This window comes from Aricia agestis, chromosome 5 (assembly GCF_905147365.1).
Source record: "Aricia agestis chromosome 5, ilAriAges1.1, whole genome shotgun sequence".
In the NCBI taxonomy this organism is placed as follows: domain Eukaryota; kingdom Metazoa; phylum Arthropoda; class Insecta; order Lepidoptera; family Lycaenidae; genus Aricia; species Aricia agestis.
Genome location: NC_056410.1, coordinates 4,970,652 through 4,998,069, shown reverse-complemented (window position 1 = coordinate 4,998,069; position 27,418 = coordinate 4,970,652). Strand labels below are relative to the sequence as shown.

General features: G+C 34.9%; 1 protein-coding gene and 1 long non-coding RNA gene across 3 annotated transcripts in view; one reads left to right on the top strand and one right to left on the bottom strand.

The window, feature by feature from the left end:
- The window catches only part of LOC121727207 (scavenger receptor class B member 1), a 65,309-nt gene that overhangs the window by 9,793 nt on the left and 28,098 nt on the right, over positions 1 to 27,418 (top strand). The window contains exons 1-2 of one of the 2 annotated variants that reach the window (XM_042114908.1): positions 9,996 to 10,113; positions 25,059 to 25,150. In XM_042114908.1, the coding sequence (XP_041970842.1) occupies positions 10,059 to 10,113; positions 25,059 to 25,150 (147 nt within the window). In that variant the 5' untranslated portion in view covers positions 9,996 to 10,058. Of the gene's footprint in view, positions 1 to 9,995; positions 10,114 to 25,058; positions 25,151 to 27,418 lie in introns of those variants that run through there. The other variant, XM_042114906.1, reaches the window with a different exon arrangement.
- On the bottom strand, positions 357 to 19,921 carry LOC121727213. The gene is made up of 3 exons (XR_006035627.1): positions 19,911 to 19,921; positions 17,387 to 17,388; positions 357 to 437 (listed from the first exon to the last, which is right to left on the bottom strand). It is a non-coding gene; the product is annotated as an uncharacterized LOC121727213 (long non-coding RNA).

The following is a 27,418-nucleotide window of genomic DNA, read 5'->3' as shown; positions in this document are numbered from 1 at the left end:
TATACTAGACCCCGCACACCTATCAGAAATTTCTGATAGGTGTGCGATGTGGTACCCGGCGGCGGGCGTCTGAATTTTTCTGATCAGATATTCTTATAATGTGCGGCCGGACTAAATGAATACAAAAAAAGTAACTCGTATTTTTTTACGTGACAATATTTAAGCAATGCACGATGCCAATAAAAATAGTAAAAATTTTCGGTGGCTCTTTCCCGAGTTGCTCAGAGAAGGAAATTGGAATACTTAATTCTCTTTTTAAACTATACTTGCTTTTGATTAATTCATCGTGGTTGCAAGATAGGCTCTTGAGATCAAAATTTTTAAAGACATTTCACAGTTGATCCTTTTTTTTTTGATGCGCAGGGGAAATCCTTTACGGGTACCCCGGGTTGGGGGTGTGCCTCAGTTTAGCTGAAGCACCCCGGGGGTATGTGGGACTCCCGGCGAGAAACGCCGGGCTTACCCACTAAAACCACCTGCTGTTTGCCTTCAGCCCTATACGGGGATGTCCTGGATCTGTCTAACACGAGGACTCTCTCCACGACCGGCCGATCTACCTCAAAGGGGACCGGACTTCCACCAAAATATGGGAACGCTTCGTCAAACTGAAGCGTTTCCCACTCAGCATCTCTTGCTTTAGTCAAGTATAATAGAGGTGGTTCCTCTCCGTGCCTTTACTGTAGGTACGTCTGGCATGGCAGCACAAAAAATACGTCAAAGGCAAATAAATCACTGCAAGAACATCGACAGCGGCTCTGTGGGTATTTGGCAAATCATAAAAATAGCATAAAACAATTTGACAGGGCCACGCCAGAGTCGTTGGCATCGTTTTTTAACAAAACCAAAGAAACATACCGTGTGTTAAACGATCAGAGTTTTAAATTGCGAATTTTCGTTCTTTATAACACAGGTAAAAGAATTTTGACAAGGCGTCTTTCTTTGTTTTTAAGTACGGACAAACCCCATTGTTTATTTTAGTGTATTTTATTTGGAATATTTTGACTTGAGGTATACCTACCTGGACTTACTGTTGGTCATTGACCGAAGTGGAACTTTGCACCTTATACTGCTAAAGTGTGACTTTGAGGTTTCTTTAGACTTCGACAGACGTTTTAATTTATTCGTACATAATATTATATTGAAGGTATATTTAACGTCTAACGAACTACTAAGTACATGTACTTACCCTTTAATTTTTAAAACTAGTAACTACGCAACGGATTTTTATAAGTCTTTCAGTGTTAGATAGCCTATTTATCGAGGAAGGCTATAGGCTATATTTTATCACGATAAGACTAATAGGAGCGAAGAAATAGAGGAAAATGTGGAAAAAACGGGGAAAATTATTTGAAAGGGCTAACTTGAACGCGCTAATCTCAAGAACTACTGGTCCGATTTGAAAAATTCTTTCAGTGTTTGATAGCTCATTTATTAAGGAAGGCTATATTTTATCACGCTAAGACTAATAGGAGAATGTAGAAAAAACGGGGGAAATTATTTGAAAGGGCTTATCTCGCGAACTACTGGAGCAGCAATTTTTCTGTTATTTCATATTTGGCACAGATAAGAAGTAAACCACGTGAAGGATCATAGGCTATTTTTTGTGGACTAATTTGTCTGTGAAATATCTAATTTACGTGGGCGAGGCCGCGCGGAACACAGATAAGAAGTAGACTACGTGAAGGATCATAGGCTATCGATTTTAATATTTTTTTCAGTGGCTATATATTTTATACCCGTTCGACGCCGGGGCGGGTCGCTAGTATAAGTATATATTAATACTTCTTAACGCGAGCGCAGCCGCGGGCAAAAGCTAGTATTATATAAAAAATTAAATGTAGAGTTTTTTATTTACTTCTTTCCGTGTCATAACTGCTATCAACTACTGAAGAGTCGACCTAAAAGTAAGATCAGTCAGCAACATTTTCCTCTCATTTTAATAACAGTAAATACATATTACTTATAACAAAGTAAAGGATGTCGTAGAAAATAAAATGGTATAAGAAACCATACGCTTAGGAAATATGTTAAACTTTGTTGACTGTTAAGTAATGTAACTAGGTACCGTTATTGGTAATATGCACCGAAGATGGCAGACTTTAAAGATGTAATAAAATTCAAAGCCTCTAGTCGCACACCGCAAATATCAAGCTAAAGTACAAAGTCTCAACAAATAATAGTACAGCCAAGGCTACTCAATTTTAAACTGATATCATGATATCTTTTAACAATTTTAAGCTCGACAAAAAATATTACAAGAAGTTGAAGCATCCGAGTCTTATAAATGAATAATTTTCCAAAATTACCCTGTGTAGCCTAGACGCTGAACACCTAGAAATTCTGTCATTGAACTTTCGTTGCTTGTCTCTGTCCCTCGCCTACGTATATTGAGCTATCTCGTTTCCACAGGAAGTGTACCTACGTATTCAAAAAACTTGTGTTCAGAACAGTCGCTATACAAATGCTTTATACTTGGTAACGCGCTAATTCAATCAGCCATGTTGTCATTATTCCTGCTAACAGGTAACTAGACGGTGTATTGACAAAACATTCGTCTGTTTGTCTATTACGTCACAAGTGCGAAAACGTTGGTTAAACAATTTCATTTTACACAGCTTCTACGAAAACGTTTTTAACGGCTGCACTCAGGCATTCTTAACACTAGTTTAATTAAAATGTTGACATAAACTCAATATTATATTCTCTTCAAGGCTTCATAAAATTAATTTTAATCCTTCGATCATGGATTCTTGGATTATGAATGAATGATGAAATCTATTGTTATTCTATTGTGTCTCGCTCACCAGTGAGCTCATGGGGCTTGATGGGTTAAATATCTCAGAGTGATACCGTTACAGTTTTATAACCTAAGTTTTACCTTACCTAGGAGAAAATGGTGTGGTGAAGAGAAAAATCACTCGTTTAAGAGTGATTTTTCTCTTCACCACACTATTTTCTCCTGTGATTTTATTTAGTCATCTTTAGATAGGTACGTGTTTATGCTTAGATTTTAAAATGTCCTATTTTTTCAGTACTTGTAATCAGTTCTTAATTTTGTTTGCATGGCTAAATATTGTTACACTAAAATATTATGTTCGTAAGTACTTAATTCAAGGATGTTGCGGATCCCGATTTTTTTCCCGGATTTTAAGGGGCTCACATCCGCGGATGCGGATGCGGATGTTTCTGATCCTATATAAAATATAAATATACTATACTAGGTGGCCCGACGGACGACGTCCCGTCCCGTCATAATCATATCTCATATCTATGAAGTTTGAATTGTCAATAGCGCAATTACTAATGACATAATTCTATACGGTGGTAAGGAATTCTTAATTTTCCTAATTATCCACGGTTTTTTAAAACCGGATGGTGAAACTAAATATTCTCAAACCTATTAAATAAAACACAAAAAAAATATCATCAGAATCGGTCTAGCCGTTAAGGAAGAGTTCAATTTCAAACACACGTAGGTACAGAAGATTTTTATACATAATATTAAGATAAATGAAGAATTAAAACAATGAAAAAGTATGAATATCTTTTTATTTAAGTATATATTATGTGTTACTAATTTGTTTTATCATACTTTTGTGATAAGTACAGAAATAATTATTTGTCAATGAAAATTAAATGAAATTAATTCCCCTATTTTTAACTTCACAAATTTTTTAAATAATACTCGAAATTAAACATAGGAGCATTATCTATACTAAATATTATAAAGCGGAAGAGTTTGTTTGTTTCTCTGGACGTGCTAATCTCAGGAACTTCTAGTCCGATTTAAAAAAAAAATCAGAGTTAGATAGCCCATTTATCAAGGAAGGCTATAGGCTATATTTTATCACGTTAAGCCCGGGCGCGCACTAGCGGCCAGGCCGCAGCGGACAGGTCGCGGCGGCCATCGAATGTATGATGTGGCCGCTGGCCGCCGTGCGGCCAGATGCGCGCAGTCTATGTCGGTTTCATACTAAGGTATCTATCTCGATGGCCGCCGCGACCTGGCCGCTAGTGCGCGCCCGGGCTAGACTAGCGAATAAGTATAGGAAAATGTGGAAAAAACGGGTTGAAATTATTTGAAAGGGCTTATTTCAACGCGCTAATCACAGGAACTACTGGTCCGATTTGAAAAATTCTTTCATTGTTAGATAGCCCATTTATCGAGGCTATATTTTATCACGCTATGACTAATAGGAGCGCAGAAATAGAGAAAAATGTGGACAAAATGGGGGAAATTATTTGAAAGGGCATTATCTCACAAAGTACTGCAGCATTTTTTCTGTTATTTGGCACAGATAAGAAGTAGACCACGTGAAGGATCATAGGCTATTTTTTGTGGAATAACTTGTCTGTGGAATATCTAACTTACGCGGGCGAAGCCACGCGGAACGTCTAGTACTTAATAAATAGTAAAATTGCCGTTTTTCCGAGTCAAGGCGGTTACGACTTACGTAGAGGTTCTTAAATCAAATCCGCCCCTTTTCTTTCTTGTCGCAACTCGTATGACATCCGCATCCGCATGAAAATCCGCATTGACTTAATGCGGATGCGGATGCAGATGCAGATGTCCAAATTTGCGCGGATGCTCCGCATTTGCGGATGCGGATGCGAATATCCGCAACATCCCTGGACTACTTATCATACAAATTATTCAGATTACAATCGCTGTTATTCTTTTTATATTATATTCTGTATGTTGCAGAGTGTATGTCAATTGAAACCGAAAGTATGGTTTTGTAACATCTTCGTTATTCATTCCACAATGAGGCATAATATACTATTGCAAAATTCATAAAGACATTATATAAAACGGTGGTTAGCTGTAGAAGAATTTGTCTTTAGTCAGTTTTATCTTCAGTACATAATACATAATAATTAATCAGGCTACAATAGACCTATTAAGTATCGTTTACCAGGACACCTCAAAATATAATAAACTTAAAGGATAATATCGTATCGACTGCAAACGTGGTTTAAGTGTGTATTTCCACCTAAGTATATAATATAATATATTATATTATATGCACTAGGGAATGCAATCCCGCAGGATAATTTCAATCCCGGTATTTGCGGGACTGAACCATCACAATCCCGCTGGATCCCGGTATTTGCGGGATCCCGCAGGGTGAACTTAAACTTTTAAAATAAATCGTTATAATAACTTTACTTGATAGAACTCCTTTTATTCTTAGAAACATATAAATAAAACAAACATTGTCGGACACTTTTTTACAAGGGTTTATTAATACTTCAGACTTTAGATATAAAAATATTAAATAATAAATAACTAAACTTTTCTTGAAAATGGCTACGTAAAAAAACTGTTAAAAAAAAACTAAAAAACACTTTTTAACCAACTTACATATAAAAGTATGTTAAAAATGTTAATATATTAATTGTGTCGTCTGCCAAAGGGCTCCTGATATTCAACACAAGGCAAGGTAGCCAGCAGCTGAAAAAGTTTGCTCAGCTTCCACGCTGGTTGGTACAATTGTCATTTAAAGTGAATTATAGGTGAATTGATGGTAAATTGCTTAGTGGGCTGCCTGTAGCCAGTTCACGCACTCCCGCGCGCAGCGTTACACATATGAATTACGCTTTTTTGTAATCCCGCCAGTCTCGCGGGATCCCGCTAAATTTTCGAGCGGGATTATTTCGGGATCCCGGTATCCCGGTATTGCATTCCCTAATATGCACTATGCATACGCCCGATTCAAAAGTGTTGTTAGTTGTTACGCCAAGTCATAGGCCCGATGTAGCTCTGCACTCCGACATCTGTCTAAAGCTCTGGTTTCCTCCAAAAGCGGCGCGGCGCCGTCATGCAGCGGCCGCAATACAGCGATGAATGACGTCACTAGAACGTTGTCCATGTGGGCCGTATGGCGGGTTTCCTAGAGAACGGTGACAATTGCCGTTCTAGTGCCGTCATTCACCACTTTATTGCCGCCGCTGCTTGACGGCGCCGCTTTTGGAGGAAACCACAGCTAGACTACAAACGGTCAGTCTGGCATCAGTTCAGTCCAATCGGAGACCGACGCCAAAATGATGACCGGAAAGTACATACTAAAAAAATTATCAGTCCGTCAATCAAACGGTTACACGATCATTGACGATTGATGGACTGAACTGATGCCAGACTGACCGTGTAACCTGTCTATGATTTCGATTGTTAATTTAGGTTACATGCTGAATGGTTGTAGCCACGTTGTAGCGATAGTGACAAAATATAATGGTAGATGTCAAGTATATAGTAACATACTTAAAACACCTAAACAAATAATGGAATATTTGATGAATATATGTATGAGATTTTTGGCTAGCCTCGTAGTTTTAAATAACATATATCTAGCAAAGAATGTCTTGAAAACTTCATAGGGGTACAAACACATTACATCAACTGTAATCGAACTGTGCAGTTTCGTTATTGTCATCCGTAAAAGGCATTACTGATAAAAAAATCTAAGTCTATGCTGTCTTCCTGCTGGGCAAAGACCTCCCCCCGGGTCATGCAATTTTCTCGCTCCTTCGGCACTATCAGCCAGCCCGGCTGGTATGGCTATTAGCTCGTCGGGCCATCTCTTCCTAGAGTCTTTGGGTACACTACACTCTGTTTGTGTCTTTGCTCAGCGGCGTCAGCGGTCGGAAACTGGGAAGCATACAGCTAATGTGATTGACTGATACTGATAAATATCATTTGCTAACTCCGATAGAGTGGCAATGATTCAGTTCAGTGGTATGTGTCGTCTACATATTACATAATGAGATATCATTTACTGGTGCATATAAAATACATATTGCAAAACTACGTACAATGGCAAACTTAAATAGAATATTAAACGTCGTCTAAATTTATGACTTTTGTGACTAGTTATTAAGCATCAATAGCATTAGCTCTGGCCATGACGATTCTTTTAATGATTTTCCTTTTAGACTGGTAGGACTAGCCTGTTTTGAGTTAATGAGTCTAAAAATTAATTAATTTATAATATTTAATAGTTCTGTAATCAACAAAACTTGGTTGACTACTGAACCCTAAAACGGAACCTTAACAAGCAGATTTTTTGTAATTTGAATGTAACGTTGTTCTACAAATAGAATAATCCATATTTTAGGACCATCAAGTCAAAGTATGAAATCCTTTCTGTTTCTGTTAGCTACCACTTTCAAGATTTTTCGCAGATAAAAATGTTGTTCGTCTTATCAAAATAAGGTTACTTACAAAAAGTTAGCTTGATAGTAATAAAAAAAATGTTCTAGGGCTCCGTTATTTTAAGGCTAAGTTTTGTATAATTTCTGATACTTCTAGTAATACTTGGGCAGTTCATTATTTTATGTGTAGACCAATTTTTTGGCTTTCAGCGTCGAGCGACTCTAGCATATGTTTCAGACTTCCGTGTGTTTCAGCTATGATCACAATATCGTCCGCGAAGCGTAAGTGTGTTAATCGCTCTCCGTTAATATTTAGCCCATGTGACGACCAGTCAAGTCTCTGAAACATTGACTCTAGAATAGCCGTGAACATTTTTGGCCCATAGGGTCCCCTTGTTTCACGCCGCGCTCTACCTGAAAAGCTGGGCCAATTATTTCAGTCTTGATTTTAGCTTGGCAGTTTTTATAAATCTCTTTTAGAATAGCTATGTATTTATTGGGAATTCCTTGCTCTTTTAAACTATTCCAAAGATGTTCGTGGGATATAGAGTCGAATGCTTTTGTGTAATCTACATAAGCCAGATAGATGATTTTATTGTACTCTCTACATTTTTCTATGCACTGGGTCAATGTAAATATATGATCTATAGTGGAGAAACCTTTCCTGAATCCTGCTTGTTCTCTTGGTTGTTTTTCATCTAAGGCGTTTGTTATTCGAGACAATATAACTGATGAAAATAATTTGTAGAGCGTCGGAAGTAGGCTTATCGGTCTATAGTTATCGATTAGGTTTGGATCACCTTTTTTGTAGAGAAGTGTTATGATTGAATATTGCCAATCTGAGGGAATTTCTTCATTTTCGAGAATTTTATTAAAAAGTTTTGTCAACAGGGGTGTAAGAGGTTCTAACATTGCAACTATTGAATCCGGCGAGACTCCTTCTTCCCCGGGTGACTTATTCTTCTTTAAGTTTTTTATTCCTCGCTCTATTTCGTATGTCAGGAAGGCCGGGACATCTTGATTTTTTTCAAAATGTTGTTCCGGATTAGTTTTGTCGATGTTTGAATACAGGGTAGAGTAGAAGCCAGTTGCAATTTTTATTATATCTCTTCTGTTTGTAACTTTTTGACCCGAGACGTTCATACCGTGTATCCATTCCTTTTTTGTATCGAATTTTTTCTTTGTTAGTTTTGTAGAGCTTCGATTTTTAAGTTCATGTTCTAGAGATTGCATCTTTATCCTGTGTTTATTCGATTTTATTAGTTTGACAATTTTTCTATGTAGATGTTTAAGTCTTTTTCTTTGTTCTTTTGTCCTGTGGTGTAGTCCTTTTAAATGTTCTCTTTCCTCGATTAGTGTTTTTACTGCTTGCGTTATTATTTGGGGTTCGGTTTTCTTTTTGTCAGTTGGCAGTTGTGTAACACATTCCCTTATAGCTGATATTGTTGCTCTATATGTTTCGTTTATGTTATTTTTTTCTAAGTTTGGTGATTTTAAGGACATAAAATTTTTCAGTGACTCTATTTCAACAGGGTATAATTTTTATTTTTACAACCAAAATATGAGCGACTCTTCTTGTTTGTGTTAACGTCATACGTCATTCTTACCAATCTATGGTCAGAAGAAAATTTGGTAGAGATTATTTCCACGTTGTGAACCTTATTTCTTTGTTTTACAAGTATAAAGTCTACTTCATTAAGTATGTTCCCTGATGGAGATTTCCACGTCCATTTCTGTTTCTGTTTTTTCTTGAATAGTGTGTTCGTGATTATTAATTGGTTTTCGTAGCAGAAATTTAGCAGTAAATCTCCTCTTTGATTTCTTTCACCATATCCGTAGAGACCACAAACGTTTTTTTCCTCTGGTAGAGGTAACCCAATTTTTGAGTTAAAATCTCCCATAACTATGGTGTCTTTTCCTGTGCTTTGTAGAGCTAGAATAAGTTGTTTGTAAAATTCGGTTACAATTGTTTCTCTTGCGTTTTCTATTGGTGCATATAAGTACTTGAATAATATTGAGTAGAGTTCCATCTTTTAGTTTTAGGTCGAGTCTTACAACTCTATCTGAATATGTTGTAAACTCTAGAATTTTTCTTTTCAAGTATGATGCTACTATGAATCCAACGCCATTTCTAGCCTTTTTGTCTCCTCTATAAAATAGGATATACTTATTTTTCTCTATTATGCTTTCTCCGACAATTTTTATTTCTGATAATCCAATAATTTATTTTACTGAGTGCATAATCTAACTGTATTTTTCTACTGTCATTTTTTAGCGAACGAATATTGTATGTACATATTTTTAAACACTGGTTCTTCTTATGATTTTCTTGTTTTTAAAAAAAACTTTTGCATGGAGGGGTATTAGAAAATACTACATTAATATATAACAAAGCCATAAGTGAGAAAATGGATAAAACAATTAATGCAATTAAGAGAAGTCTCGACGCACCTAGATATTGAAATATAGATTCGTTTGTTCTCTTATAATATTATTAATATTATGATGTTTGCTCTATAATATACATTATCACAGACGTTGAAAAACTAACACACTGCACTTGCATGGGCTTACTTTTATTTTGCTAAAACATCTGTTTTACAGATTTTTATGTACAAAATATATTGAATATTAAATTAGAAAAATAAAATAAAATATTTAAACTTATCGGTCGTAGTCCACATTCATAAATTAATGTACGAATACTGAGGAAACGCTGAAAAAATATAACTGGAACAATTATAAAATGTGCGTCTAATAGTTTTTCGTATATCAATGCATTTCACGAAAAAAAAATAATTGGCGAGTAAAACCTACTTACACCGCGCTCGGCGGCCAGTCACTCGTGCGCCGGCGCAGTAAAATGCTGTACAACGAATTCGGGTCGCGTTAATTCGTATTTCAAAATGGCGTTCACATTTTCCCGTTTTTTCGAAAGTTTGAAACGAAATAGAAGGATAAGTGAGTGTTGTTTTGTGCCTTTGTTTTATGTTATTCGGTTCATAGGTGGGAGAAAATTCTAAAAATTCTAATTGGACAATGGCCAGTGCGTACGAGTATCGTATTAGGAAACTTGACACACTTTGTTAGACGCGCTGTCTATCGTGAAATCTGTTTGGTTCCGGATATATTTGTTTGATCTCTAATCTGTGGCGACGGCCTGCGCTTTTGCTCTTGTTTTTTTTTAATTCCTTTTTTTAAATAAAAGTTTACATAAGGTCGCAATGTTCTGGTTCGTGATAAGGTATTGGCGGAACAACATTCCTGTCTTGGGCCTGTTGTAATGTTGCTACCAGTTCGAAGTTTAAGTCGCGCTCTAACGCTTACCGGTTGTGATTGTTCTACAATATAGAGTGCGTGTAGTAATTTGTCAAGGTAATGGCATTCTGCACCCAAAGTTTTTCGTGATATTAGTTCAGTGATTAGTGAGTGATTAAAAGGCAAGAAGAAGGTACCCTTCAAAATAATGAAATAAACAGCGCATCACTTACAAAAGCTCGTGTCGCAATGTTATGGTTGCGTGCGTCAAAATGACCAGCAACCTTCAGTTGCCTAAAATAAAAGAGTGAAACCAAGAAAATTACTTTTTATAACCAATATTGCTTAACAGTTTTTGCTTATGGATTTATGGAATAGATTATGTCAAGGGTTTTTGCGGTTCTAATTATTATCTTTGTAAATTTTTGCGCTTTAGCCTTAGGGAACACTTTCGCATTGTAGGTTGTTGAATTTCTTCCATTTTCAAATTGACATTGATTTATTAGAAGCCGCTTATATTTTTTTTATTTGACCATTTATTTCAGGCATGGCCCATAATACAAATACCTTACAGACTAACATACATATTCATATTATAATAAATACCTTAAGGACTAACATACATACTTATTATTATTTTAAGTATTCATCAGACTCAACTTTCCGTGTCCGTCTTTGAGGTTGGAAGACAGGAGCAAAATAATAAACAATGATAGATAAGCTAATATAGATACCTACTTATGCCCACTTTCGCAGATGTGGGTTAAAGTTAACACTAGGTTAAATATAACTTTCCTCTCTCGTTCTTCGTATGGAGAAGGATGACTTAATATTTAACCAGTATATATATATCTGTGCAAGTAGGTCTTACAGAAATGCGTCCCTATGCGACCAACAAAAGAATAAAGCGGACTAAGTCAGTCCGTGAAGGTTTTAAACCTCGAATTTTCTAAGATCCTTATGCCGTTAACATAAAGGCTAATAGATGTAGAGAATATAGTGCGTGTATAGTCCCCGTAAAGAACGTCGTAACCGGTAATATTTCACCAGGGCCAAAGGTCTCGTTGCCCCATCAACACATGCAATTATTCTTCAAGTGTCTTGACTTTTAAGTTTAGAAACGATGGACAGGCTACAATGGTACTTAAATCTAATAAAGTTACGGAGTTGTACGTGGTTATTTTCTACATTTACTGAAGTTCTGACAAAAAATCACTTATAGAGTTTTCTAGATAACTAGCTTTAACGTTCGCGCTCAGAGATTTGTAATAATTATTTAACTTTAATTTAATTTAACGCCATTTTTTTGTCAAACTCTTCAATTGAATTAATGTTTAATAATAACTAAATATCTCTGAATGCGGCCCTAAATGATCTTTATAATAATATAGTGTCGTTGTTATTTTTATAAGCGGAGAGAGTGACAACCTAAGTCTTTATAAACGAAGATGCGATACGCAAGGAAAATGGAAGATTTGGCTGTCGACTGTCGTTATACTTATGAAACGATAGTTCCTAACGACATAATGAATTATTAATGTCCTGATAGAACTGGAAATATCTGGGCTATTATAAATAGTATATTGATTTAACAGTTATTTTTCTATCGAGTTTGATTTCCGTTACAAGTTCGTATTCCCAATTTATATTTATTTTAAGAAATTCTGAAAATGCTCTACGTGTTTTAAAACAATATAAATTGTAAATTTTTAATATTTTCTATGTCTTCATCCTTTTCTGTCTCTTGTAAAATCATTTTTACCAAGAAATAAAAATATACATTTATCTACTTTTAGTCCAGCACGCCTTCGGATTTTTTCTATTATTTTTGAGGGTTTATTTTCTATATCATGTACCAATATTATGATTTATGATACAAATTTAATTTTGAAATTATACAGTATAATTATAAGATAAATTTACAAAACCACAAAATAAGACATGAAAACAGGTTGGCCAATAAATAAAAGTATTTTGTTTAATGACTCCTAAGTCCTAACCAGGGGAAATTCCAATTCCATATTAGGTATAGTCTGCTCCGTTTGATGACGTAAATAACACGTAAACAACTTGAATATTATTAGTGCAAACCATTAGCACTATGGATTTTTGTAAATTAAAAACAATATTATGGATACTTACCTTTTAACTTAGTTATTACTTATTTTTAAGGTTTAGTTAGAGCTTTTTAGGTAGATTAGATGGCAGAGCTGCTGGCAAAACCGAATATGTAAACAATAAATTTGTGAAGTACCAGCGGCGAATGATTTATGAAATTATTAAAAAAATTAAAATCAGGCCTAAATTACAAATTGCGTTAAGGTTTATACGTGGGAGAGACATGCTTCGGCACGAATGGGCCGGCTCGACCGGAGAAATACCACGTTCTCACAGAAAACCGGCGTGAAACAGCGCATGCGCTGTGTTTCGCCGAGTGAGTGAGTTTACCGGAGGTTTAATCCCTACCCTGTTCCCTTCCTTACCCTCCCCTATTCCCTTGCCTTCCCTCCCTACCCTCCCCTATTACCCTATTCCCTCTTAAAAGGCCAGCAACGCACTTGCAGCTCTTCTGATGCTGCGAGTGATTATGGGCGACGGAAGTTGCTTTCCATCAGGTGACCCGTTTGCTCGTTTGCCCCCTTATTTCATAAAAAAAGGTATAGGTACAGTGACTTCGAAGTCTTTGGTCTAAAATCACCGGTAGGGACCATTCTCAAATTTCGAATCGTAAAAGATGAATAGCTATCTGATAAACGAGAGAATGGTATTTCGTTACGAGCATGAACAATTAGATAAGGGATACCGTACACTGCAAAAGGTATTTTCTCGGTTGCACAAAATCACGTACTATTCTTTCGATACTATCTCAAAGTGCATCATAATGTTGTATGTAACTTGGTAGATTTGGCGTGACGATAATATAGAGTTTACTGTGTATTTGGAGCTTACTCAGTCAAAACTCCATCGCTCCAGGTCCTAGATGGATTACTAAGGAACAAAAACTTTGAACAAAATGCTGTATGTGCCAAAAATATTTCAAAAAGTTAAGTTGGTCTCGGATGTTTTATCCTTAAATTGTTGACTTAAACAATCAGTCAGAGTTTTAAAAAAACTCATCCTCCGCTATAGTGATAGGCTCGCTCTCTCATACAAGAGATAAATACTCTCATACAAGCAGAGTTCAAACTAAACAGTAGCATCGACGACGTTACAACAGTTCGCCCCGTTTACGGCGGTTGCGCCAGCGCTGATGACGGTTGCGTTATATTTAATCATTACAGTAATGATTTCCGCGTGCAGATCTTATACAAGTATATATCCTTTTTATACACAATCGCCGTAGCTAAATATTGACTACCAGTAATGAGTTTTTCGCAATACTGAAGTAAACCATGTGATTTACTGGGGCACCCAAGCATGCGGAAAGATATTCGGTGAATTTCATGTATTTATTCAAATTGAAATTTCAGCACCAAAATGTTGTTATGTATAAATGTGTTTCTTACGGTGCTTAATTTTTTGTCTTAAAATTGCTATAAGTCTACTACAGTAGAATACAGCAAACTCTACATTTATAATTTTTGAAAAAGCAAGCTCTTGAGGCTGTATATTTTGCTCATTTAAAAAGTTATATGCTTTTCTACATTTTATGTGTCAAATTTTATAAAACTGGGTCTAATTCGAAACATACTTATTTGATTCAGATAAATATTTCCTCTTTGCAATAACTGTTAAGACCATTCATAATATTACATTAGGTGTTCTATTAAAAATCATTTTATAAGGATACTAGCTGTTGCCCGCGACTTCGTCCGCGTGGACTTTACTTTATAGCGCGCGGTGTCAACAAAATTTGTGTCAAATTTAAAAACTTTTTAAAACCCTGGTAAGTGGTACCCCTCTTAGGGCCGCGCTACACCGGATTGGCAGCGCTGAAAGTGCTCGCCTCGCCGCTGCCATTCCGGTGTGGCGCGGCCCTAAATTAATCAAAATACCCAAAAACAGCTGTGCAGTGTGCACATAATCTATACTAATATTATAAATGCGAAAGTATCTCTGTCTGTCTGTCAGTCTCGCTTTCACGCCAAACGCCAAAACTACCGAACCGATTGTAATGAAATTTTGTATACAGATAGTGTAAAGCCTGAGAAAGGACATAGGCTACTTTTTTACTGTAAAAAAGGGTTGTCAGGGGGTAAAAATGCGTAAATTTGTTCAAATTCCAAAATCCAAAAATTCATTTTCGCTGACGCTTGCTCAAAAGTCTTTCTATAAGAGGTGGTATCATCTTACATTTAAGTTTCGATTTTTTTCGATTGTTATATCTATTCTACGGTATTAAATAACTCAGTACTTTATCTGTGCAGTGACGTAACCTTAAACCTATCAATGATAAATAGTTTATGGGTAAAGTTGTCTAAATAAGCTTTAAAATTTGGCATAAAATATAAAGTTTAATATAAAAAAATGAAATACTTATTGTGTGCACACTGCACAGCTGTATTGATTTAAGGGGTACCAGGGTTTTTTTATAAAAGCTTTTGACACCAATTTTGTTGACATCGCGCTTTATAAACTGAAGTCCACGCGGACGAAGTCGCGGGCAACAGCTAGTAACTAATAAGTATGATTAGTTCTATGTTACAATGAAGTAAAAAATAAAACGCCATCTGTTGAATCGTATTAGAACTAAAATGTTCATTGCATCGATATATTTCTGGATTTTTTATAATATTATACATAAAATACAGGGTGTCAAAAGACCGCTTCCGATAACTTCGTGGGGTTATTATAGGGCATGAGATATATCCATTGGTGCAAGAAATTTTCATGTAATCGCCAGTTTTTAAAATAGTCAAAATTTTCAACACGCAATGTATAATGCGTGCAGTTAATGCGCGATAATATCGCCCGCCGCCGATGAATGAAACCCCGGGCCGAGCCGGCCCCCCCCCCCGCGCCGCCCGCGCCGAATACCGCGCGCGCGGCTCTGCGCTAGTCATGAGTTAAGACAAAACAGCTGATCGTGGTGTGCCCTATACCCTAGCCCGTAGGTAGTGAATAAACCACCAATATTGTAATGATTATTAAATTACAATAGTTTTCACGATTTAACAAAATGTTACAATTTATTAATTACCGTTTCTCAGGTTTTTACTCAAAAATACTCAGTTTTTACTACCGGCCAAAAAGGAAAAGAAATCATAATTCACATCCGATCATCATCCGATTTACACATCTGTAAAAATACATACACAGTTACCTACTGCACCTATCAATACCTATCAATGGAAAACATACGTGATCGTTCACTGACCTGTGATCAGCTGTCTGCTTTTATGAAATGCAGTTCGAACTGTGCTCCATGATCCATATAACTCGATGTAGATTGCAGAGTTATTCAACACTTAACAAAAGTAATTACAGGAGACATTCCAATTCTTTAAACACTTTTTATTGTACTGTTACACCGCACTATCGTCTATCGACGACGATGTTCACCTGTTCCTTAAAGCATCGCACATTACGTGTACGTTATTAATTACAAACATAAAAAAAATTGTTAACAATACACAAAACAAGCAATATGACAACATCTAAACGTAAAATTACAAAACTTAAACAAAAACGTCACAGTACCAACACCAGCACGGCGCGTGTTAGACAGCCGACTGAACAAAATTGAAGAAAAAACTTTGTAAAATAATAGGGATGTATCCCTGTGCAATGTGAATATTTTGAGTAATCGATAATTTTTTTATCGATAAATCGTATTAATTGTTTTACATACGATTACGTATTGATTACTGTCAAACTAAAAATAAACAAATACCTACTCAATATTAAGAAAAGCGACAATAATTAAAAGTTATTTAATTAATTAGGTAAGTATTATTAAAGTATTTTCATTGGTACGTAGACGCTTATACGCGCATACGTAGACGCGCATAACGCGTACCACGGTATAACAATCACTTTATCACGTTAATGTAGGTATCGAGTTTAAAAAATGAGATGAGATCTACTAAATAATAGTTATAATTTTTATTATTTAATGGTAATTTAAATATCGACTAAATAGTATTGAATTTATAGGGTACAACACTTAGATTGTCCTTGAAGTGGATTAGCGACACGTGCGTCGTGCACCTGCAGAGCGGCGCGCTTTGTCGGCGCCGCGATCAAAGCAAGCCGCCGTTCGGTGTCTTTTGACTACTTCCGAAAGTCGATACACGACGAACATTATTTCAAAAATTAAAATAGATTTTTTAATTTAGTAGCCATTTGAGCATTGAGGTAATAGGTTGTTAGAGTTGTTAGGAGATAAGTTTGATTTTTTAACAATTACTTCAAGTATCAAAACGTGGTAGTATTGTGTAAAGTGTTAATAATTGATTATTATTTCAGTTGTAATAAAATACTTTGTGGTGTGGTACATTTCGTTAACGAGAAGTGTTTTTGACGTTCTTGGTGGTGACTGGTCTTATTGCTTGGTGTTAAGGACTATTTTCAAAATGCATAAAGAAGTAAGAACACTTGAACTCAACATTTTTCACGTAAGTTAATTGCCAGTTTTATGTATGAGGTTTTTTCGTGTATTATCTGTAATTTCGATTGATAAGTGACGATTGCGGATAAACAGTTCATCCGCATAGGTTTCGTTACTTACGATGAACTTTTTAACTAGTCTAATAATCTTAGAAGTTTGCCATACTGTCGTAAGTTGTTACACATGCACAGACAGTTACTTACAGTTTTCTACATGAGCTACCATTAAACTCTTAACACTGCAAGTAGCTTAGATGAGAGGTCAGAGGTCAGATTTCTAAGTTCCACGTGATGGTGACCTTCATGGGTTTGAAATTGAAAAGACACCACATACATTAGGGTTTCTGTGTGTTCTGTCGTAACTCGTAGTGTATCGTCATTCGTCGCATACGACCTTTGGACTTAGCGTGCGTAGGCCGGAGCTAACAGCTGATTAACGCGGTCAACGTTCTCGGGTTTGTACTCGGAACACGAGAACGTTGACCGCGCGCTTGCAAATGCTTATTGGGGTAAAAATAATAAAATTTAAAAAAAATAAAGAATAAAAAATAAAAAATAAATTAAAAAAAAAATACATATTCGTAATCAGAAAATGTAGTATAATCATACCCCAAAGTTATCGGAAGTGGTCTTATTACACCCTGTATATTTAAGTAAAAAATAAAACGCCATCTGTTTTCATATATTAGAAATGAAATGTTGATTGCATTGACATATTTTCTGGATGGAATATAGGCCAACACGCCGGTACACTTGAACTCCTTAATTTTAGAGCGCCTTCTGTTGTCAACTTGTCACATATATTAGAAATGCAGAAGGAGTTCTATAAGATAAGATAGATTGATTTTTATTATACCAAGTGATAATATTATTAAACATAATATTCTAACGTATTAAAAACTATAAACAAAAACATAATAACTAATAAGTATGATTAGTTCTATGTTACAATGAAGTAAAAAATAAAACGCCATCTGTTGAATCGTATTAGAACTAAAATGTTCATTGCATCGATATATTTCTGGATTTTTTATAATATTATACATAAAATATGTTTTAGATTTTTGAAATTTTATTTTAATACACATCCAAGACCCAGGAACATTGAAAACTTTTTGTTCCGCCTGCGGGACTCGAACCCAGGACCCCCGGGATGAGCGCTGGCCATGCGCAATGCGAATTCATTTTCATCGATATTTTCATGGAAATATGATATTTTCCCACATCAAAATGTAGCCTATGTCCTTTCTCAGACTCTAGAATAACTGTGTACAAAATTTCATTGCAATCGGTTCAGTAGTTTTGGCGTGAAAGCGAGACAGACAGACAGACAGACAGAGATACTTTCGCATTTATAATATTAGTATGGATTAATTATGCACATTAACCTATCAAATGTTATTTTTAGTTCTTCCGCGAGTGAATGACTTCTTTAGACGGGTTAAAAGTTTAAAACGATTGTTCGTTCACAATCGATATTCGAAAAGCAAAGTTTAGTAAACATTGTCCATAGAAGACGCGCCTTTCTACAAAATATTTACCTTCCACTAACAAGTAGTCCCCTTGACCCAGTGAATTGGCGATACGAGGCGGTTGCAAATCGTTACTTGTAGCGCAACCACTGATGTAACCCATTCATTTCTAAACCGATACATCGAGTAGGCTGTATCGGTTAAATGTTACTCGATGTTTGTATATTATAGTTTCATATGTAGAGCGCAGTTAATATGGAACAAACATGAATTGTAGTGTGTCGAAGAGCGACGTAAAATAATAAGGTTAGAGTACAGAATGTCGCCGATTTTTTATTAAATATCGTCAGCTATTGTTAATTATCTTAGTGATATGGTCCCGTTTTCAACCTTTGGGTAATCTTTAGAAACATAGATGACCGAGAACCATTAGCAAGTAAGTTTACATTATATGTATAGAGGTATAGGAGTTTACAGATTACTTATGCTCTACTAATATAGAGAATGGGGATTGTCCATTTTTTTTTTAATTTTGCTCATTACAAAAACATTTCGAGGAATAAGGTCAGTGATCGTGTTTCTGTATATAAACGAAAAAAATACCCATTAGTTACTTATATTTTTGAACAAATATGTTTAACCTTAGTTTGACCTTCAATGGCGTTAAATTAGCAATAAATTCGACCAACATTACGTTTCGAACTTTTGGTAAGCTTCTCGTATCAGCTTTCACATAATGAGAACTTGCATTTGACGAACCAGCCATTATAAATAAGATTGAAAGGAAATTTAAAACATATACTGCAGAGGTCAATTGGCGGCCGATGATGACGTCAGAGCGAAACTTTAAAAATTTATTGTGAAAAAACTAGCCAATGAATTTCAAAATTATTTAATTGATATTCTTAAAATACCTTATTTTAACGAAGAAAAACATAAAAAGTACATGTGATTTTTTTTGGACAATGCCCATTACGCTCTCGGTTCTACTAATATTAAAACTAACTAATACAACACTTGATTTTACAAATAAACAATTCTACAAATAAACAAAGTGGTTTAAAGTTTGGAAGCGCTATCTATTATTATGTATTTGAAAATTATATTGCAATTTGCACTTAAAACTTGTGTCTAAATTCTGCGTTGCTACTAAGGATGTTAAATACTTTAGTTTAGCTAAAATATGTATTAAATATCAGTTTTTATGTTATTTCGTAATTACCAACATGTAAAATATGAATTTATTATTATAGGTATACTACTACTACTTACCTACACTACACATTGTAGTTAATTATAATCGTAAAGTTGTAAAGCAATAAACTGATAGAGTACAACATAATAAATAATTCTAGATATAGTGATAGTATTATAGTAGGTTGTATTGCAATGTTGTGACGAAACAGCAGTAGATTGTGATTTGGGAATAAGGTCAAACTGCCGACGAGACAAAAATATTATTGTTGTGGACTGTGGTACAGTTTCGAAGCAGTTATCATTGTTGAGATATTGAAGATACTAGAGTCTGTCCGCGAATTAAGTAAAAGGATATCCGATTTAAGGTAGGTATAGACTTTCCTGCGAGTGTTATTTTGTAAACAATTTGGAAATAAATCATTTTCATTCATTCATTCACCGTATAAATTCTTGCTGTAAGTGGGTGAATTTCCCAAACGGCTTTTTTTTTGTCTTCGTTGAAATTACTATTAAAAAAAGGGAATATTGTTGTAAATTATTTGTTTTACTATTCAATGGGTAGCTATAGGATTGTGGTAAGAATATAATATGCCTAGGACTATTACACAGGTAGAAATAAATAACTGAAAGATCAATTTTTATCAAATCGGTGCTGTCCCTCTACTTTTTTTACAAACAAAAACGCTTACATACTAGAAAATATGAATAATTTAAGGGTATAACTTATATTATTTCGTAGAATATTAGTTAATCTATTATTATATACCATATTTTATTATATAATTAACGATTATAGTTACTTATACTCATATCGCTGGATAAAAGAAATTTGAGCATTACTTTTCATCGATGAGTCGGGCAGTCTCACCACCCCAATTTTAATTTACTCCTTAGTGTGTGCTTCCACGCAGTTAAGACAGATTTGCATCAAACCGCTGCATATTCGTGCCAACAATATAAGTATGCCATTAAAATGCTCTCGGACAATTATTTTATAATATCGGTGATTGAATTTTTTTAATGTAATTAATAGTTTTAAAATTGTTGTTTGGTTTTAATGAATATATTAAGTGATTAAGCTTCATTATCTGTAACCAAATTTATCTTAGATATAATACTTTTTTTATAATTTCCTAAAAAATGCGTTTTTTCTCACATCGCTGCTCTCATATCGGTGTAATCGGTGGTCATTTTAACCACCGATATGATAATTTACACCGAAATTATAAGAAAAAACGAATCGGTGTCTTAAATCTAATATCGGTGTTTGGAATCATGACCAACGCACAGTTTTGTCACATCGGTGCATTGCTTTATCATATCGGTTGATAATTTTACCATATCGGTGAATTGTTTTATCATATCGGTTGATCTAGTGGCGTTTCGTTAAGTATACAAAGAAATTACAAATGCGCATGATAGTAAAAACGAATGGATGTAAGGATGTATGGGTCATTTAAAGTTTTTACTTTATTTTGCTTTTCACATCTAGTTCATTTTAATAAAGACAACGATGATAAATTTTATTATTTTTTTATTCTATATCCCTACATCAAATAACTAGATTTCCCAAACTATCTTATTTTTTTAAGATATCGTTTTCATTTTTGATTTTAAAAGTAAAACATAACGCTAATGAAGCTACTCAAAAAAATTAGCTTGAAAGTAATAAAAAAAATGTTCTAGGGCTCCCGTACTATTAATTCTGGCAGATAAACATATTTTGAAAGTAGAGCTTTCCATGTTATTTTAAAAAAGTGTTAATATCATTCTCTGTCTTTAATTTGGGCCTATCTTTTTTTTTTAATAATTATTATTTTCCAAGAAAATAAACATAAATAGGCGATTTTCAATTTTGGTGGCTGGTCGCCGAACTATTTTACTCAATATCTAGACCGATTAACAGAAAACTTGATACTGTATTAGATTTTTATTTTTATGTAGTCATTTTATATAGTTGACTCTTCATAATATTATATCAATTTTATTGTGCTAACTTCTGTAGTTGAGTTTTTATGACACAATTTAGGTCTGCCACGGAGAATTTTTAAATGTTGGTGGGATTTACGAAACGTTGTTTCTAAAAGATACCATTGATCCCTTAAGCATAAAAAATACGCCATTTGCTTCATTCAGCCATACGCTAACCCGTTTAGGAGGTGGCTGTGGGCTGGGTCGTACCAGTTTCCAGCCAGAAATGAAAGAAAACCGTTTTATCACAAAACCCCCGATTTTATGCAATTTTGGTGTACTTAAATTATCCTACTTGTGGCAATAACATCATGTTGTTATTTTGAATATCGGTAGAGTTTTGGTTTGTTTATAGTTAAGTTAATGTGATGTAACTTTAGTGCACCTAGTTTCTTTTAATAATTATTTTTCTCGCAAATTCCAATTTTGGTGGGCAAGAGGGTGTGTAAAAAATTATTTTTACAATACCATTGATTCTTGAATCATAAAAAATACGCCATTCACTTCATTCTTTCATAAGCTAATTCGTCTAGGTGGTGGTTGTTGTACCAGTTACCCGTAAACACCTAATCTCCAATTTTGGTGGAAACAAAAATTTCCACCAAAATTGTATAAAAATGCAAGTTGTTGAAATCCACTCAAATATTGTAAAACATTTTAAAAATATTTTAATTTTATTTTAAGTACTCTATTCTTGATCAAAATAAATACATAAGTAAATATAATATTATAAAGATAATATTATCATATCGCTGGAATAGTATGTCATTTCGGTGGTTAAGCTTATCATATCGGTGCACAGAAATAAAAATCGGTGCCGGTTTATCATATCGGTGGAAACCAGAATTCAAACTGAATTTTCTCCTTAGTCTTGAACGATACGTTAGTGATATTAAATTTGGGAACATTTTGTATCCTAAAGAATACATACAACCTGAAAAGTATATAAAATATGTATAAATAAAAAAGTTCACCGATATGATAAAAAAAATGGTCATTTGTTGAAATTAATTTTGATTTTTGATTCATGAAATTCCCAACCTTTTTCAGCCACGGACCCTCAGGAAGTAAAGCACAGTTTTCACGGACCCCCTTAATAAAATAAACAGCAAAAAAATCGGATTACGTATGGTCCAGAGATGACACCGCGGACCAAACATATACTCGCGGACCACAGGTTGGGAAACACTGGTATAGACTATAGTCCATGTCGTAGGGCCTTCTTCCTTTTTTGCTCTTTCTTCACTCAACCTGTGCTATTATTTTTGATAATTATTTTATACGCAAGATATTTAGATACTGATAAGACAAATTACAGGCAATATTCCTAGCATTGGCCAAGACAGTAATTGCCTACCTTGACTTTTGCGTACAATTAATTGTCGTCTCGAAGACGATACAAAGATCGTCATTATGGGGCATCCTGAACATCGTGATTACAACATTAGGAATGTAATTATTATCACGAATCACGATTGACGAAACAAATATAATGAAACTTCCTGATCTACGACGTGATAATCTACAAACGTGGAACCTTGACGGTTGTCGCAAATATCATCTCATGGATATTTTTTAAGGCAAATCTGTATACAACGACAGTCATCTAATAACTACACAGTTAGTCACTTTACAGACTACGCTTACTTAATACTTAACTTGTAGGCTTATACCTATCTCTCTTAGGTGTCTTTGAAGTCATTACAATTTACAACAGCATTCAAAACTTACTTACTGAGTAAAGTTTATAAACTTTTGGAAATCAGTTAAAATTCCAGAAGGGACTAAGTACATTTAACTTGACATCTATACATAATATTATAAAACAAAGTCGCTTTTTTTCCTTATGTCCTACTACGCAACGAATTTTGATGATTCTTTCAGTGTTAGATAGCCTATTTATCGAGGAAGGCTATAGGCTATATTTTATCACGCTAAGACTAATAGGAGCGAAGAAATAGAGGAAAATGGGGAAGAAACGGGGAAAATTATTTGAAAGGGCTAACTTAAACGCGCTAATCTGAGGGACTACTGGTCCAATTTGAAAAATTCTTTCAGTGTTAGATAGCCCATTTATTGAGGAAGGCTATAGGCTATATTTTATAAGACTAATAGGAGAATGTGGAAAAAACGGGGGAAATTATTTGAAAGGGCTTATCTCGCGAACTACTGGAGCAATTTTTATGTTATTTGGCACTGATAAGAAGTAGACCACGTGAAAGATCATAAGGCTATCGATTTTAACCATTTTTTTCAGTGGCTATATATTTTATTCCCGTGCGACGCCGGAGCGGGTCGCTAGTAAATTATAATGTATCAGCACTAATCTCTACTTAATTTGTGAAAATAATAGAGTACTATAAGTGCAATAACTACAAAAAGCATAGTACATATAAAATATACAGTAGCGCACTTTCAAAGATAATGTTTTCTCCGTGTATGACGCGGGCGGTGCTTGTAGAGTGCTGGTACTCATTACTCTGTACGTGTTAAACGTGTTAATATCCGCGACATGAGTCACGCATGTACCGTACCCGTACGTGACAGCCTCTCTTATTGTTTGCTCTGTGCTCGGTGCTGCAAATTCCTGCCTGCCTAGCATACGCCAACGAGATATCTCACTCTCGAGATAATTAAAAACTACTCGTCTCATAATGTCAAAATCCCGACATTATCTCGACAAAACTCTATAAAAATGTGTTATTTCGATGATAGATCTACGCGAGAAAAATGTTTGTCATGCTAGGGTCAATAAAGATGAAGAGACAAATCATCAAACATCGAGAAAACTTGTAGAGTGAGATATCTCGTTGGCGTATGCTAGGCAGGCTGGTTGCTATTTCAGCACTACAACCTAAAGCCCTACACATTTAATTATATTCATTGCTAAGCTATGTGATATGGTAAATGCTGCAAATATTTCAAGTTGCTATTTCAGCATAGCGAATAGCCATGTGCAATAGAATATTTGTTGCTGAGTACTGTGGTCAGTGCTGCAAATATTAGATAAGTAGCTATTTCAGTTCAACAGTCTAGACTCTAGACCCTCACATAATATATTAGACGCTTTGTGCTGTGATTAGTGCTGCAAATATTTCAAGGTTCAGAAATCACATACCGAATAGGAACAGTACTTCAATTTTGACAACCGATATCCTTACATAGTTTAAAGCATAGACTTATTTATATACTGTCGGTTTAAAGAATGCAAAGCATTACACGATTACTGGTTAATAGCTTTGTCTGCCTTATTTATAAGACAAGTATCTCTTTAAAATAAAAGCACAGCTTTATTTTCGTACTTTTGTTGTTTGGTACACATAACCAGAGAAGAAACCTGCTAGAAGTTAGAACCTTATATTTTACTGCAATTAAAATTATTTTTTTCCACACCCGGAATTCCACCAAACTTGCAAATTAAGTTATGAAAAAGTGACTGATTGTAAATTTTGTTCGCAGGGTTTGTGCTGGCCTCCGCAGTCATACTTCTTCTTCTAGGAATAATCTGCGCCATTTTCTTCGGCACATGGATCCGTATGTTTATAGACCACGTAAGTATTATTTATTCATGTTTTCACTTACGTAGTTTAATTTAGGTAACGTCTCGTACTATATAGTACGATGTAAATGTGCAATGATAGCAAAGTTTGGGTCATAACCTACTATGACTGTATGTACTATGTAGTAATTTATAATAGTAGTAATTTAATAATGATTCTGACAATTTAATAATGAGGCCACCTTTTACTGGGGCTGTTTAACTACAAATCCATACTAATATTATAAATGCGAAAGTGTGTCTGTCTTACCTCTTCACGCCCAAGCGCTGAACCGATTTTGCTGAAATTTGGTATGGAGATATTTTGCGTCCCGGGAAAGGCATAGGATAGTTTTATCTCAAAAATGTACAGTTCCCGCGCGATAATCGAATTTAGGCGAAACGGAGTTGCGGGCGTCATCTAATGACTAGTTTCGATACAAAGTGCGTGTTCTGTTCTATTTTGCCCCTGACAACTGAATTAAACTAGTACCTACACTAAAGTACAATTTTGCTTGATTTATAGTGAGATAGTAAACGCCATAAGATTGAGTCAGTTTACCGGAGAGGACAAATTCCACCGGAGCTCTATTATTTACGTTTCACTAGACACGGTCGACCTCGACCTGTTCTTGCCGAGTGCCGAGTGCCGACTGAGCCACGGCTTATCTGATGTAGGTACGGATAGAAAAAATTATTCCTTCAAATTTTTATGTTGGTATCCATTCATATCAAGCTCACAACTTTATTCAACACGAGCTTTTGCCTGCGGCTTCGCTCGCGTTAAGAAGTATTATTAAATTATTATATACAAACTTTCATCCCCTATTTGAACCGCTTGGGGTTGGAATTTATCAAAATCCTTTCTTAGTGGATGCCTACGTCATAACATCTACCTGCATGCCAAATTTCAGCCCGATCCGTCCAGTGGTTTGGGCTGTGCATTGATAGATCACTATGTCAATCAGTCAGTCACCTTTGAATTTTAAATATATAGATTAACAAAGATTTCTATTGCAAAGACACATTTTTAGACATTTTACAGCTTCAGTTTTTACCCATCAAAAAACGTGTTACTATTATATTATTACACAGAGTGTAACAAAACAAATTGATACTACTTTAGGCTGTGTAATGTGTATGTGTCTTACGTAGAGTTCACTGAAAAATAGCAGAGCTGTAAGATCAATTTTTGGTCGTTAGTTAGTCGAACAAATATTTAGTAGTTGTTTGTTAGCGTCATCTTCAGCTTGCCCATATAAAACACAAAAAAATATTTGCTCTTTCTAGGATACTATAGATTAACTAATAAATATGCTCAATGCATGTCTAGTAGTACGTTTTAAAAGAATGTGCTTAGTAGCATAATACCAGTTAAATAGGTAAAAAGATAAAACATAAAGTAAATGACATGAATTAAGTTATTTCTATTCACGTAAGTTAAAGGTTTTTCCTAAACTTGTAACATTTTTGTCAAGTTGTCGTCATGTCATCGGAAAACTGTCATTGTGCGATTTGCTAATGTTAATGGCTGTGCGATTTCACAGTCTTGAGGTAGGTAATTGGTTTTAATTATCAGGAGAGGCATATATCGAAATAGCGTACGAAAATTATTGTTAGTCAATACCTTAATAGTCACTGAAGTAATTATTAAGTAATTGTTTAATAATTAATACTAGCTGACCCAGCCAACGTTGTTTTGCCACATTAATTGTTTCTGGTATCAATATAAAAGTAGATAAATACGTATTCTCAGGCCTAATGAATGTACATGATAAAAAAAATTATTAATATCGGTCGAGCCGTATTGGAAAAGTTCGCGCACAAACACTGTGACACGAGAATTTTATATATTATTATTAGATTGTAATTATTGACATAAAAATGTACGGCCCCAATGCGATAAACGAATGTTTGTGCTGTCAGCATAGATTGGACAATAATTATGTAGTCTTTAAAAGTTACTAACACGAATGATAACATCGTCCTTCTCCAAAAAAATATTCGCATACACACAATTATTAGTCCAATATTTACAAATATAGTTCTGTTTCACGTCTATCGGCTCTAATAGCGTATAACTATATGGGTTGAATACAACGGTACACTATTATGAGGCAATATTTAACGGTCCATAATCAATTCTAAGCTGAACCATGTATGGCAGCTTGCTTGACCTAACGGAAATGCAGTAACTTTTCAATGAAATATGATTGTTAATTGTTCATTGGTGACTGGATTAAATTCCAAATATTTTCAATGACACATACATAATACTGAC